The sequence below is a fragment of the Elephantulus edwardii genome, unplaced genomic scaffold (assembly GCF_000299155.1).
Source record: "Elephantulus edwardii isolate Elephantulus edwardi_28Jun2011 unplaced genomic scaffold, EleEdw1.0 scaffold00090, whole genome shotgun sequence".
Classification (NCBI taxonomy): domain Eukaryota; kingdom Metazoa; phylum Chordata; class Mammalia; order Macroscelidea; family Macroscelididae; genus Elephantulus; species Elephantulus edwardii.
In genome coordinates, this window is record NW_006399840.1 from 835,368 (window position 1) to 849,136 (window position 13,769).

Here is a 13,769-nt window from a genome sequence, read left to right on the forward strand (position 1 = left end):
GGTGCACTTTAGCCTTTAGTCTAACATTAATGATCTCTAGCACTCTGAAGAGGTCCTTGACATCAGATTTTCCCAGTGCAACTTGTCCGTTGATTCCCTAACTGCTGGTGCCAAAGGTGTTGATTGTGGATCTAAGCAAGATGACATTTTAACATTTTAAACTTTTCTCCATCTATCATGATACTACTGCCTATTGACCTAGAGGTGTGGATTTTTTTTCTTGGTGTTGAGATGCAATACTTAATGAAGACCGTATAGTCCTTGATCTTTTGCAGCAAGCATCTTAAATCCTCTTCATCAAAGTGGTGTCATCTGTGTAATGCAGGTTGTTATTTATTTAGTCTTCCTCCAATCCTGATGCCACTTTCTTCTTCATAAAGTCCAGTCTCTTAAATTATTTGTTCAGCATGTAGATTGAAAAGGAATGGAGAAAGGTTACGTCCCTGACACATTCCTTTCTTGATTTTGAACCATGCAGTGTTCCCTTGCTCTATTCCGGGAACAGCTTCTTGGTTTAGGTTTTCCATGAACACAGTCAAGTGTTCTGGGATACCCATATGTCTCAATGTTACCTACATTCTTCTGTGATCCACACAGACTATGCCTTTGCATAGTTGATAAAATACAAATAGACATCCTTCTGGTATTCTGGGCTTTAAGCAAAGATCCATTTGGCATCAGCAATGATATCCCTAGTGCCATAGCTTCTTCTAAACCCAGCTTGTATTTCTGGCAGCTGTTTGTTAATGTACAGGTCTAGTAGTTTTCTTATAATCTTCAGCAAGGTTTTGCTTGCATGTGATATGAATTATATTGTACAATAATTTCCACATTCTGTTAGGTCACTTTCGGGGGTGGGGAATGGGAATAAACACAGATCTCTTCCAGTCAGTTGGTCACATAGCAGTCCTCCAGTTTTCTTGGCATAACTTGGCTATTCAGGGTAGCATGTGTTTTTTGAAGTATGTCAGTTGGTATTCCATCAATTCCCAGGGCCATATTTTTTTGCCAATTTCTTTAGAGCCACTTGAATGTCTTCCTTTATTATCATTCGTTCTTGATCATATTCTGCTTACTAAAATGGATCTTTGTCAGCTAATTCTTTTTGGCACGGTGACTCCATGTATTCCAGCTTCTTTAGATCCTTCCTGGATCATTCATGATTCTGCCCACAGCACCTTTTAGTATTTTAACTCAAGGGTTGAATGTGTTCTTCAGTTCCTTCAGTTTGAGAAATGCTGAGCGGATTCTTCCCTTTTGATTTTCTGACTCCAACTCTTTGCATATTTTGTTATGATATTTTGCTTTGTCTTCACAAGCTGCCCTTTGAAATCTGTTCAACTTTTTAACTTCATTATTTCCTACTTTGTTTTGGCTTCTCAGTATTTTAGTGCAATATTCAGAGTCTCTTCTTTTTTTATTTTTTATTTTATTCTTTTTTGTGTGCGTGTACCATCAAATCAGATCTGACTGGTACAGGAGGAGATTGCCCCTCCTTTCCCGGCAGAGCATCTGGTGGATTCGAACCGTGCACTTCTGGGATTGTAGTTGCAGCTTCTTGCCACTAGGCCACCAGAGCTCCCCCAGAGTCTCTTCTAATACCCATTTTTATCTTTTCTTCCTTCCCCGTCTTTGTAATGACCTTTTGAATTCTTCATGGATGATGTCCTTGATGTCATCCCACAACTCATCTGGCCTTCATTTATTAGTGTTCAATGCACCAAACCTGTTCTCGAGATGATTTTTAAATTCAGGTAGGATAAACTGAAAGTCACATTTTGGTTCTTGTGGATTTGTTTTAATTTTCTTTAGCTTCCGTTTGAACTTGCACATGAGTAATAGTTGATGGCCTATTCCACAGTCAGGACATCGCCTGACTTTCACAGCTAATACTGAGCTTCTCAAAAGACTGTTTGTACTGATGTAATAAATTGGATTCTTGTATAGTCCATCAGGTGAGGTTCATGTGATAGTCTCCATTTGTATTTTTCAGAAAAGGTATTTTCAATGAATAAATGGTTGATTGTACAAAATTCTACTGCCTTCATAGATCCCTTTTAACAAGGGGTTTTTATTGTTCCCATTTCCTCCACACCTATATATATCCCAATAGCTATCACCAAACTTTTTTTTTCCTTCCTATTAAACTCACATCTCCATTTGCTGTCCCTTAGTACTCTCTGAGCATTTCTTATCCACATCATCTCAGCTTCCCAAACATCTCCATCTTCAGGCTTCCAACTCCCTCCGCCAGAGCACTCATCTGGGCCAGGGCACTGAGCTGACAGTTTAAAATAAGAAGGAAGACTTACACACACAAAACCCTGCAACCTTGCCAGTGCCAAGCAGCGGTGGGAAGGGACCTCCGGATGCCAGAATAGCTGTGAAGGCACAGAGTTTGTTTAAGGAGAAGTCCCTTTTTCTCCTCCCCACGTGCCTGCACACACATCTAGCCAGGACCCTGTCCACACCTTTGAGTTGCACAAAATTTCCTTCTTGCTTCCGTTCATATCCACAGCTCCTTATCTGTCTCCTGGGCCTGTTTACAGCTCATCTTCTAGTCCCTGGACAGCCTTCTCCAGCCCTGTCTCACTTTTCACACGGCTGGAAGCACTTCTCTCCCACAGGAAGTGAAGGACCAAGTGCCTGTAATGCTCTCTGCCCCACTGCATGCAAGTACATTAGCTTTCCTACATAAGATTTGCTTGCACACCCAGGTGGCCTTCTTCTCTTAATCCCTGGACTCACCTTATTCCCTGTAGAAACCCTCACCTTTCATATCTCTGCAATAAGCCAGTCTGATCCCATCCTAACCTTCGAGTCATCCTTCACTTCTGTCTCCTTTGTAGTTCGCTCTCTGAAAATATCTAAATGTGATCACTTCTTCCTTTTAAATGTCTCTCACAACCATGTCTTCCGTTCTGTCCCTCTGCCACCACTCCAAACTGGATGCCAAGACTCCTACCTGACCTTCCTTTCTCTGCCCTCTCCTTGTTCTTAGCTATCCGTAACCCTAAAATACTCCTCTCTCCCCTGCTTTACAAATCTTCAAGCTCCATCACCCTCTGCCCCAAGAGCTGGATGATAAAAGCCAAACTCCTTGCCATGGTGTAGAGTCCCCAAACTCAAATTCAGTCTTATCTCCCACATTCTTCTCCAGTGGAACTGCCCTATTCCATTCCGTCAAGCACTCCTGGATTTCCTCTTGGTGTCTTTACTGGTACCTACTTGGAACATTCTCATTCTCCTCTTGTCTAACTCTTCATCATCTTTCCGGGCCCAAGACTAACCCCATGAGCCTTCCCTATCATCCTGCCCACAGTTGCTTCAGTCTCCCCAAAGAATCCTTTTACTACTACTGACCTACCTGTACTTGTCACCTGGCTATATTAGCATAAGTTACATTGTTAATTATCTTTCCTTGGATTTATTTATCTCTTTAGAGTAGACTGTCAGTGACTCATTCTTTTATTTCTTTGAATATTCAGCACTCTCATATAAAGGCTCACAGGCCAGGGTTCAGTTCTGTTGACAGCATTTCTATGGGTTGTATTCGACTTGATGGTCCCTAACACCACCAACCATGTGCTGCTCATTTGTATGGGGACCTTTCAGGACGTTCTCAGTGTTTCCAATACAGTTCTACCTCAGAAATACTGAGGGTTTGGTTACAGACTACTGTAATTTAATAAAACTAATTACATGAATAAAAATATAAAATGGCAAACGTAAAACAAATATTGCAATAAATGACACACACTTTTTGATTTCTCAGTGCACAGAGCAGTTATGTTTATGCTATGTTATAGTCGACCATTATATATATCACAGCACTGTGACAAAGTTTAAAATATTGAGAGGACTACCAGATTTTGACATAGAGACAGGTAGTGAGCACATGGTGTTGGAACAATGGTGCTAACAGACTTGTTTGATGCAGGGTTGCCAACAACTTTGAATTTTTCAAGATCGCAATAGAGTAAAACACGATAAAACAAGGTCTTCCTGCCACCCTCTCGCTCACAGGGCTGGAACCCCACTCCCTCCTGCTTCCCAGCGGCATCGCCGGAGCTAGAGCTTAACTACCTTTCCCCGTTTATTTTCTACAGATGCTCCACTGACTCCCAGAGGGACTTCCGGTGCGACCGGAAGAAGAATGACAGAAGAGTGTCATTTGTAGCGACATTCATCTTGGCTCTTTTGTCTTTCAGGACAGAGAATGAAACAAATCTGCTCTTTCAGGTCTCGAGTTGAGCTGAGCACCATCCGGCCCGGGCTTGGAGCTTCACACCAGCTTCCCAGAGCAGCGGAGGGCGCCGCGCTGAGCCGCTAACACGCATGCTCCTCAGCCATGTTCGTGCAGCAATTAGTGTGTAACCCCCAGTAATTACACATGACCTTCCAAGCCCTTAGTAATTACCCTATGAACTTACCAATCACTCACAGCAATTAGCTGGGAGCTAATTTGTACTCTGAAGTTCCCACTGGAAAGGCAGAGTTCACCCCAGTCCCCAGTTCCTGCCAGGGATGCTATCTCCCCAGGTAATTATCCTGACGGGGCTTCGCCATGTAATTACCAGTGATGGCTTTTCTCCACTTCTTCAGGTCTGGGAAATGAGATTCATTTACCTCATCCCTATGCCAGCTCGTAGGGCCATCTGATTCTCAAACGTGACGGAATTTCTTTCTTTGGTGGGGGGTAAGGATTAACAATTCTGGACATATAGTTAGCATTATAGCAGTATTGTCTTTTCATAGTGAGCAATAATAATTTATGTTCAAATCCACAAGAGAAAGATGGGCGTTCTCCTATGTGAAAATGGAAAACTTGCTGGAGGGCCAGCTATAAATTGGTTCTGACTCCACAATAACAATACTGTCTGACCATGATACGCCTGTCTTAGTTTTAATATCGTCTGGCCACATGATAACCCTATGGGGTCTATAAAACGAGCAGACTCATTTTACAAAAGGGATTTCTTGGGCCAAGAGGTTCAGGAAAGCACAGAGAAGAGCAGAGAACTAGACAGGCTTCCGCCCCATTCAGAGCACACATGCAGCCCCCAGCGGGACCGGCGTGGGGGTTGGGAGGGCATGGAGGAGGGCGGATGAGCACTCACAGCACCACAAGGCTGGTGAGGTTCTGGAAGGCATAGTCCGGGATGTGGCTGATGTGGTTGAGCGCCAAGGTCATGGCCTGCAGGGCGGGGAGGTTGTTGAGCGCCCTGACGGGGATCTCGGTGAGCGCATTGTCGTCCAGCCACAGGTGGCGCAGGGAAGACAGCCCCTCAAAACTCCGCTCAGGAACCTGGGAGATGAGGTTGGCATCTAGGCGCCTGGTGGAAGAGAGGATGGAGAGGGGTCAATGCAGTGAAAGGTGCAGACCATGCCTGGGCTGGACAGGGCCAACCAGAACCCAACCAGGCCTTTGAGGAGTCCTGGGACTAAAGCTGTACCACTTCCTCTGTGTCTTCCTTCAGTTTCAAGCATTGAGTTTCTTACAATTTTTGGCCCTTTATGCCATACATTCCTATTTACAACCCCAGCCCTTCCTGGTAGAGTTGAGATTGAATCCATCTGGGGAAAATCAGTATTGCCTCAGATTGTTAAACTTCCACATCTATTCTTTAAGTTCCTTGCTCTGGTATGATATTACACTTCTCTCTCCGCCTACTTCAAAGTCATATATTAGAGGTGTTCTCCCCATTGGCAGGGGCATTTCTCCTCCCTCTGGACTAAATTAAATAAAATGCCTCTGCAGGGAGGCAAGCCACTCCTTATGAATCTTCAGGGAGGTACCCTGATACCATCTACTTCCCTCAAGGACCCAGCAGTTTGATGTTGCTCCTGCCCAAGTCCTGGGGCTTCTCCTTCAGTTGATGACTTGGGGAGGGGGGATGTGTGCCTGTACACCACAGTTGAAATGTTCCATATCTGTCCCATGACAATAATGGGATGGTGAATATTCTCATCTGGGCCCAAGCAGAAATTTCTAAGGGACATGAACACTTCTGTCTTGAGTCCTAACAACTCTTGACAGTACAGCAGCACAAGCTTTTCACAGATGTGCCTAAATCATGAGCACCTTTCAACATGCAACCACCTTATGCTCCTAGTCTGAGACTTGGGCTGTAACTTGTGTAGCTGGTCCAAGAAATTGGCCATGGGCCACAAGTCTACACCTGGGCTTTACCATCTGAAGGGAAGTCTCGTACCGAGCTATGGTTCTTTCACCAACACATGTCAGCTAAGCTAAGGAAATCTCAGTTATAATCCACAAAGGCCATAGGCTCCTTAGTCTTAAACCCAAGAGAGAATTAGTATGACCAGGGTTAAGGGGGAAGAGGAAGAAGGTAGTTACTTTCATCCAAATAGTGCAGTCTAACAACACTTTCCTTTCTTCCCTAAGCCATTCCACCAGGGCCCTCACTGTCTGAAGTCCCAAGCACACTCCTGACACTGGGGGAAACTCTCAGCTTTCTGGTTCACTGGCAGGAGGGTCTGGGTGAATGGGTCAACTCTGCAGCCTTGAGTGTGAGAGAAATCTGATAAAGACCCTCATTGGAGGCTTTAATTAGGAAAGACCTTTCACCACAACAGTCCTGACCAGTAGGCCACTTCAACAAGTGCCTTCAGGAGGCAAGGCTCATCATCCCAGATGTTTGTCACATATCCTTGATGGTCTGAATAGGGCTGAATAATCTGGGGAGCTCTGCAAAAATACAGAGCCTTTTTACAGAATTATCTGGTTGAGAAAGTCTGGAACAGGATCTAGGAAATGGTTTCTAAAAAGGTTTCTGTGTATCTATGCCCAGACTCCAATTCCAGCTCTCTGCACATTCCATTATAATACTTTGCTTTGTCTTCTTTATACCTAGACCAGGAGGCTATTGTTCAAACAGAGCAAGGGAACACCACTTGGTTTAAACTTAAGGAAGGAGTGTGTCAGGGTTGTATTCTCTCTCCACACCCAGTCAAACTGTATGTTAAACAAATTATTAGAGAAGACAGACTCTTGAAGAAGAATGTGGCATCAAGACTGGAGGAGGACTCATCAGTAGCCTGGGTTATGCAGATAGCACAACTGAAAGTGAGGAGGACTTGAAGCACTTGTTGCATAAGATCAAAGAATGCAGCCTTCAATATGGATTGCATTTCACTGTCAAGAAAATAAAGATTTTTACCACTGTACCTATAGGCAACATCACGATAAATGAAGAAAAGATTGAAGCTGTCAACAACTTCATCTTAGGATCCACAATTAGCACCCTTGGTACCAGCAGTCAGGAAATCAGGAGATACATTGCCGTGGGAAAATATGCAGTTAGAGATCTCTCCAAATTATTGAGGAGTAATGATGTCAGTTTGAGGACTAAAGTGAGTCTCACTCAGGCCATGGTCTTTCCAGTCACTTGCTGTGCACAGTGAATAAGCATCGCAGAAGAAGAATTGACCCCTTTGAGCTGTGGCATTGGAGAAGAGCACTGAACATCTCTTAGATTGCCAAAAGAACAAACAAACATGCCTTGGAGAAAGTGCAGCCAGAGTGCTCTTTAGAAGCAAAAACGATAAGTCTTCTCCTCACATACATCGGGCACGTTGCTAGAAGGGGCTATTCCTTGAAAAGAGACATGATGCTCAGAAAGGCAAAGGATTGGTGAAAAAGAGGAAGACTTCACCCAGGTGGATTGGCATGATGACTGCCGAAATGGGCTCTAGCGTGTCAGGAAGTATGAGGATGGCGTAGGATAGTACAGGGTTCAGATCTGTTGTTCATAGGATCACTATCGGCTGTACTCAACTCAACAGCACTTAACAACAACAACAACAACGTGCACTGACAGGTTTGCATACCACTTTATCAAGAGATCAACCTCTGAAGGTTGGAGGAGGAAAAGAAAGCCCTTACAAGAGTTCTGCCCCAGGTACAGTGCTCAGAAACATCAATTGCTAAGAGGACAGTGTTCCTGCCCCACCTGTGGAGCTTACAATCTAATAAGAAAGGCAGTCTGATATTTACAGTGCAGTGTGAGGGAAAGGAAAGCACGGGTGCTGTGGTCCCTAGTTCAGGGTATTAAGAAAGGCCTCTAGAAGAAAGGATACATACATGCAGTTTGATAGCCAAGAACAAAATGGCAATGTGAAGAAGCCAGGAGAAGAGTTCTGAGCAGAAGGAATACAAATCCACTGGTGTCGAGGGATTTTAACCTACTGTTACCCTGTAGACAGAGTAAAACTCTCCACAGGTTTCCAAAGGTATGATCTTTACAGATGACAGGAGAATTGATGCCTTTGAGTTGTGTTGGAGAAGAGTACAGAATATCCCAGATTGTCAAGAGAACAAACAGATATATCTTGGAAGAAAGTGCTACCAGATGGCTCCGTGGAGGCAAGGATGGTGAAGCCTCATCTCACATACTTTGGACATGTAGTTAGGCGAAGCTATTCCCTGGAAAGGGACATCATGCTTGGAAAGGTAGAGGGTCAGCGAAGGAAAAGAAGACACTCAATGGGATGGGATGACAATGACTATAACAATGAGCTCAAGTATATTAGAGATGAGGAGAATAGCAAGGTTCAGAGCCATTGTTCATAGGGCATCGTAATCAACTCAATAGCACCCTAAACCAACAATCCTTACAAGAAGCAGATTGTCAGGTATTTTCCCCACAGAGTGGCCTGTAGGTTGAGCTGTTGACCCTTCAGTTAGCAGTCTAACATATAACACACTATGTCATCAAGTGTCCTTGGATAAGCATTGTTGTTGTTGTTAGGTACTGGCAAGTCTAACATGACTCATAACAACCCTATGAAAAACAATCTGAACCCTGTCCTATCTTCTGCCATCTGTAGGTGGTGTTGTTGTTGTTGTTAGGTGCTGTAGAGTTGTGTATAACTCATAACAACCCTATGGACAAAAGATCTGAACCCTGTTCTATCCTATGCCGTCCTCACTCTTCCTCACTATGTGGCCCACAAACCATCAGCCTCAGCATTACTTGGGAGCCTTTTAGAAATGCAGACCCTCAAACCTCTTTCCAGACCTGCTGAGTGAGACTATAGCTTTAAACCTGGTCCCCAGGACATAGATACTTACACAGATTAATGTTTCAAAGCAGATGAATGCTTCTAAAGCGCCGAACCAGATCTCGTCTTTTAGAACCTCAGATATTCCTACTTAATGACCTAGGACAGCTAGATGAGAAAGGACGCTTGAATGAGAAGCTGGAGGGCTATCTCCTCCTATCATTAGCATGAAGCTGGTCCTAGGAGGCCTTGTTCAGGGGGGAGTCACCAATTCCCCCAGGACTGAGGCCAACTCATCCTCCTGGATGGGCTATAACAAAACAACTGAATGAATGTCTTCCAAGTCCCTGCCTCCAGCCCACAGAGGGATGACCTGACCCAGCATACAAGTGACCTAGAGAAGACCCAGTGGGAAAGCCCCTCTTCCCAGGGCATGAGCAGGCAACAGGCTGTCCTACTCTGACACCCAATCCCACAATAACATCTTCTCCTGTCCAAAAGATGTCTACCCTGCCAGTGCCTAGACTCTCCTGTCCATAAGGAGGCCTCCTCAGCCACAGCAGCATCTCAGTCCGGACCTCCTCAGAGACCACGGACAGATACCAAGGTCCTGAATAGCACTTGAGATCACACAAAGGAGGTGGCCTGTGAGATAGGTTCAATGAGAGGTAGTGTCCAGACAAGGAGAGATGAGAAGTGAGGTGTCATGAGTATCATCTCCTATTTAGAGGCAGAAGAACTCAGGGCTGGTGTGGACAGGGGGTAAAACTCAACACTTCATCTGATGTGGGAGCTAGGGAGGGACTGGGCCAGGCTTGTCTGAGAGGCCTGGGTCTTGTTCTCTGGAAACTGCCCACCTAAAGCGTGAATTGGAGGAGCACCTCCTTTCTCTAGAAAGTACTCAGCAGGGAGCAACCATTAGTGACAACAATGACACTAATAATAAAAATTGAACCTTTATCTTACACCAGCTACAGTGCCAAGCACAAGTGTGTGACTTGTGTTTACCAACACCGTCATGAGGTATCATTAGGCATACCCGATCACATAGCAGGGCAGATGGGGGTGTTATAAGGTAGACACGAGGCAGGGTAAAGGGAGGACAAGGGAAAAGAATTTTTTTTTTACTGAGCTCAAACAAATGAGCTCAGGGGGGACCTCTGGACACTGCCTTCCCTGGGCGCATGTATGTGAGTGCGCATGTATATCTGCATACTTCCATCTGCACATTCTCACAGGTAACCACACCAAAACCCAAAAGCAAACCCACCATCCACTGTGAAGTTCATTGTGACTCATAATGTCTAAGTACCAGGCTTCTGAACTTGTATATTTTTTTGGAGGAGACTATCTCGATTTTTACTGGGTCTCATACGCTCCAGTCAGGGGACCTAGGAAGAGGCACGTCTCCCAGGCTGTTTCACACCTCATCCTGTTTTCCAGTCTATTTTCTCAGTCTATCAGGGCAGGACTGAACTGCACGAGCCTTAGGGCCTCCATGTGCTCTGTCAGAGAGAACACATATCCTGCCATAGTGTGTAGGTCACGTGGCCTGGTGAGGCGTGCAGGCCCAGTGCTGGAGGGGGCTATGAGGGAGCTGAGGAATCAGCAATCCTGCTTCTGATACTTAGGGACAGGAACATGCCAAAAGGAGAAGTCCAGCAAGTGACAGATAAAGAATGGGGGATGAGCACATGGAAGAAGTCAGCCAGGTCTACACGTGGTGTGTTTGCTATAGGCAGGAGTCACAGCAGACAGTTGGCTGAGCAAGGAGTCCCAGAGCGTCCGGCAGGTCTGGGACCTTGGGAGGAAGGGGAATATGGGGATGGACAGTGAATACTCAGGGAAGCGTGGATGGATTTAGCAAGTAAAGATAGAGACTGTTAATTTAGCATTCAGATTGCTGTTGTTATGTGTTGTCAAGTTGGAACCAACTAATAGCTGATACTCGAATGGGTTTTCAGAGGCTGGAAATCACAAGGGAGAAGATTGCTCATTTTTCTCCTGTGGAATAGCTGGTGGATGTGAACTGTTTGCCTTTGGGTTGGCAGGGAACTCCTTAACACTAAGCCACATTGTTAGGTTAGGTACTGTTGAGTCGAATATGACTCATAGCGACCCTATGAACAAAAGATCTAAATCCTGTTCTGTGCCATCCTCACACTTCTTGACACACAAGAGCCAAATGCAGCAGTCACTGTGTCAGTCCACCTGGTTGAGGGTCTTCCTCGTTCACCAACCCTCCACCCTTCCCATCATCATGTCTTTTTCCAAGTAAGAGCCCTTCTAGCAATATGTCCAAAGTATGTGAGGCAAAGCCTCATCATCTTTGCCTTCAAATAGCACTCTGACTGTACCCTCTCCAAGTAACAACTATTTCTTCTCTTGGCCATCCAACACCATAGCTCAATGGCGTCAATTCTTTTTCTGTCATTCTTACTCATTGTCCAGCTCTCATATGTATAGCAAGTGATCAGAAAGACGGTGGCCTGAATCAGACCCACCTTAGCCCTCAAATGACATCATTACTCCTCAATAATTTGGAGAAGTCACTAACTGCAGATTTTCCCTGTGCAATGTGTTTCCTTATTACCTGGTTGCTAGTACCAGTCGTGTTAACTGAGGATCCAAGCAAGAGGAAGCTGTGGACAGTTTTATTCTCCTCTCCATCCATCATGCTGTTGCCTAGTTGTCTAGTGGTAAGAATCTTTATTTTCTTTACATGGAGGTAAAATCCATACCAAAAGCTGCTCAGCAAGAAAGTTATATCATCTGCATAACGCAAGCTATTGATGAGTCTCCCTCCAATCCTGATGCTATACTCCTCTTCATAGAATCCAACTTCTTAGATAATTTGCATACAAATTGAATAGGTATGGAGAGATAAACAGTAATTTCTTAGTATAAGTATATCTCACACAATATTAGCCTTTTATTTGTCAGCCCTAAGCAGGGAGCCATGTGAGCATGGAAGTTGTTGTGAGGTGCTGACATGTGAATTTTGGTGCATAGAAACCTCATGCGGAAGAACAAAACTGTCTTGTCTAGCTGTGCTGCAATCCCGAAGGCACGTGGTTCGAATCCACCAGCTGCTTCACAGGAGAAGGATGGGCAGTCTCTTCCCAAGTGATTAACTGCCTCTGAAAACTCACTGGAGGGTCAGCTACGGGTTGGTTCAGACTCCATGGTACACAACAACAACAGTCTTTACAAGGGAGCTCTGGTGGCCTAGTGGTAAGAATCTGTGTTGAAATCCACTAGTTGCTCCACGGAGAAAGATGGCAATCTCCTCCCATGTTATTTACTGACTCTAAAAACCTACAGGAGGGTCAGATATGATTCGGTTCTGATTATAAATAACAACATTATTTACAAAGGAGCCTTGGTGGTGCAGTGGTTAAACACGCTTGTTGGCAGCTCAAAGCCACAGCTGTTCTGTAGGAAGTGATAGCAACCTGCTTTCATGGAGATTTCTAGCCTGAGGAGCCCCATGGATGGACTCTGTTCTGTGCATTCACATTAACTGAACAGCAACAACCCAAACCAAAGCCAGGCCATCGAGTCCATTACAACGGATAGCAACCCTCTGTTGGGTTCCTGAGGCTGTAAATCTTCCTAGGAGGAGACTCTCTTATCTTCTTCTCTGAGAGCAGCTGGTAGATTTGAACCACTAACCTTTGGGTTGCAGTCCAACACTACAACCGAAACAGGAGTTTGGGGTAATCTTTATAGAAGCAGACTGCCAGGTCTTTCTCCCATGGAGCACCAGGGTGAATTTCAACCACCAATCTTTCATTTAGTGGCTGAGGACTTAATCATCACACACTAGCATAGTTTCTCATGGAAGGAATGTAGGGTTTAGCACACCGGCAGACTTAGGAACCACAGGCTCCTCTGAACTTCTGGACTGGTTAGCTCGGCTACATGGTTAGTTTGAGACCATCTTATGTCTCCTCAGAAGAAAAACCTGTCATTCTGCCTTTAAAAGACTAATCATTAAAACCCTACAGATCACAGCAGAAGATCCAGAATAGCGTAGAGGCAAATGCAGAGAAAAATTCTGCAAAATTTGAAATTAAAAAACATAAAAAACCCCCCTAACCCAGGTTAACTGGTCTGTTAGAGACTGGTGGAGTTCCTGAGACTACGGCCCTTGGCTACCCATTAAACCTGGAACAAAGCTCAACTTCCAGCCAAACAATAGACAGGTCTGTAAGGTGAACAAGAACACCAGAGAAACCCTCCTTAGACTATTCAACCCTAGAAGGTCAAAAGAGGAGCATTTATCCAAGGATAAATCCCAGAATGCAGGAAGAGGTAGGAAGCTAGGATTAATGGAAATGAGACTTACAGGAAGGAAGAAGGAAATTAGTCACTTTGTAGGTTTTATAAATAACATCATACAACAAGATGTGCATGAATGGTTGACTGGAAAACCAATTTGCTTTGTAAACTTTCACTCAAATGTGTATAAAATTGCTGCTGAGACACTCTGACTCAGAGCTGAGTCTCTACTGGGTTTTCAAGGCTGTGTATTGCATGGAGAGAGACCACCCATCTTTCTCTCCCAAATCAACCGGTGGGTTTGAATTGCTAGAGAAGCACAACACTGGGGCGAGCAGGGCAACTCTCTGTGGACTGCACCATCAGGCTCCAGAGTTCTAAGGAGAAGACAATGAGCAGCCGGTGTATTCAACCACTGACCTTTTGGTTGTTGTTGTTGTTATGTGCCATCGAGTCGT

General features: G+C 44.7%; 1 protein-coding gene across 1 annotated transcript in view; it reads right to left on the reverse strand.

Annotated features, from left to right (window-relative positions):
* The window catches only part of LGR6 (leucine-rich repeat containing G protein-coupled receptor 6), a 190,490-nt gene that overhangs the window by 55,715 nt on the left and 121,006 nt on the right, over positions 1-13,769 (reverse strand). Inside the window, exon 6 of the mRNA XM_006890567.1 lies at positions 5,121-5,336. Coding sequence (XP_006890629.1) covers positions 5,121-5,336 — 216 coding nt within the window. The remainder of the gene's footprint in view (positions 1-5,120; positions 5,337-13,769) is intronic.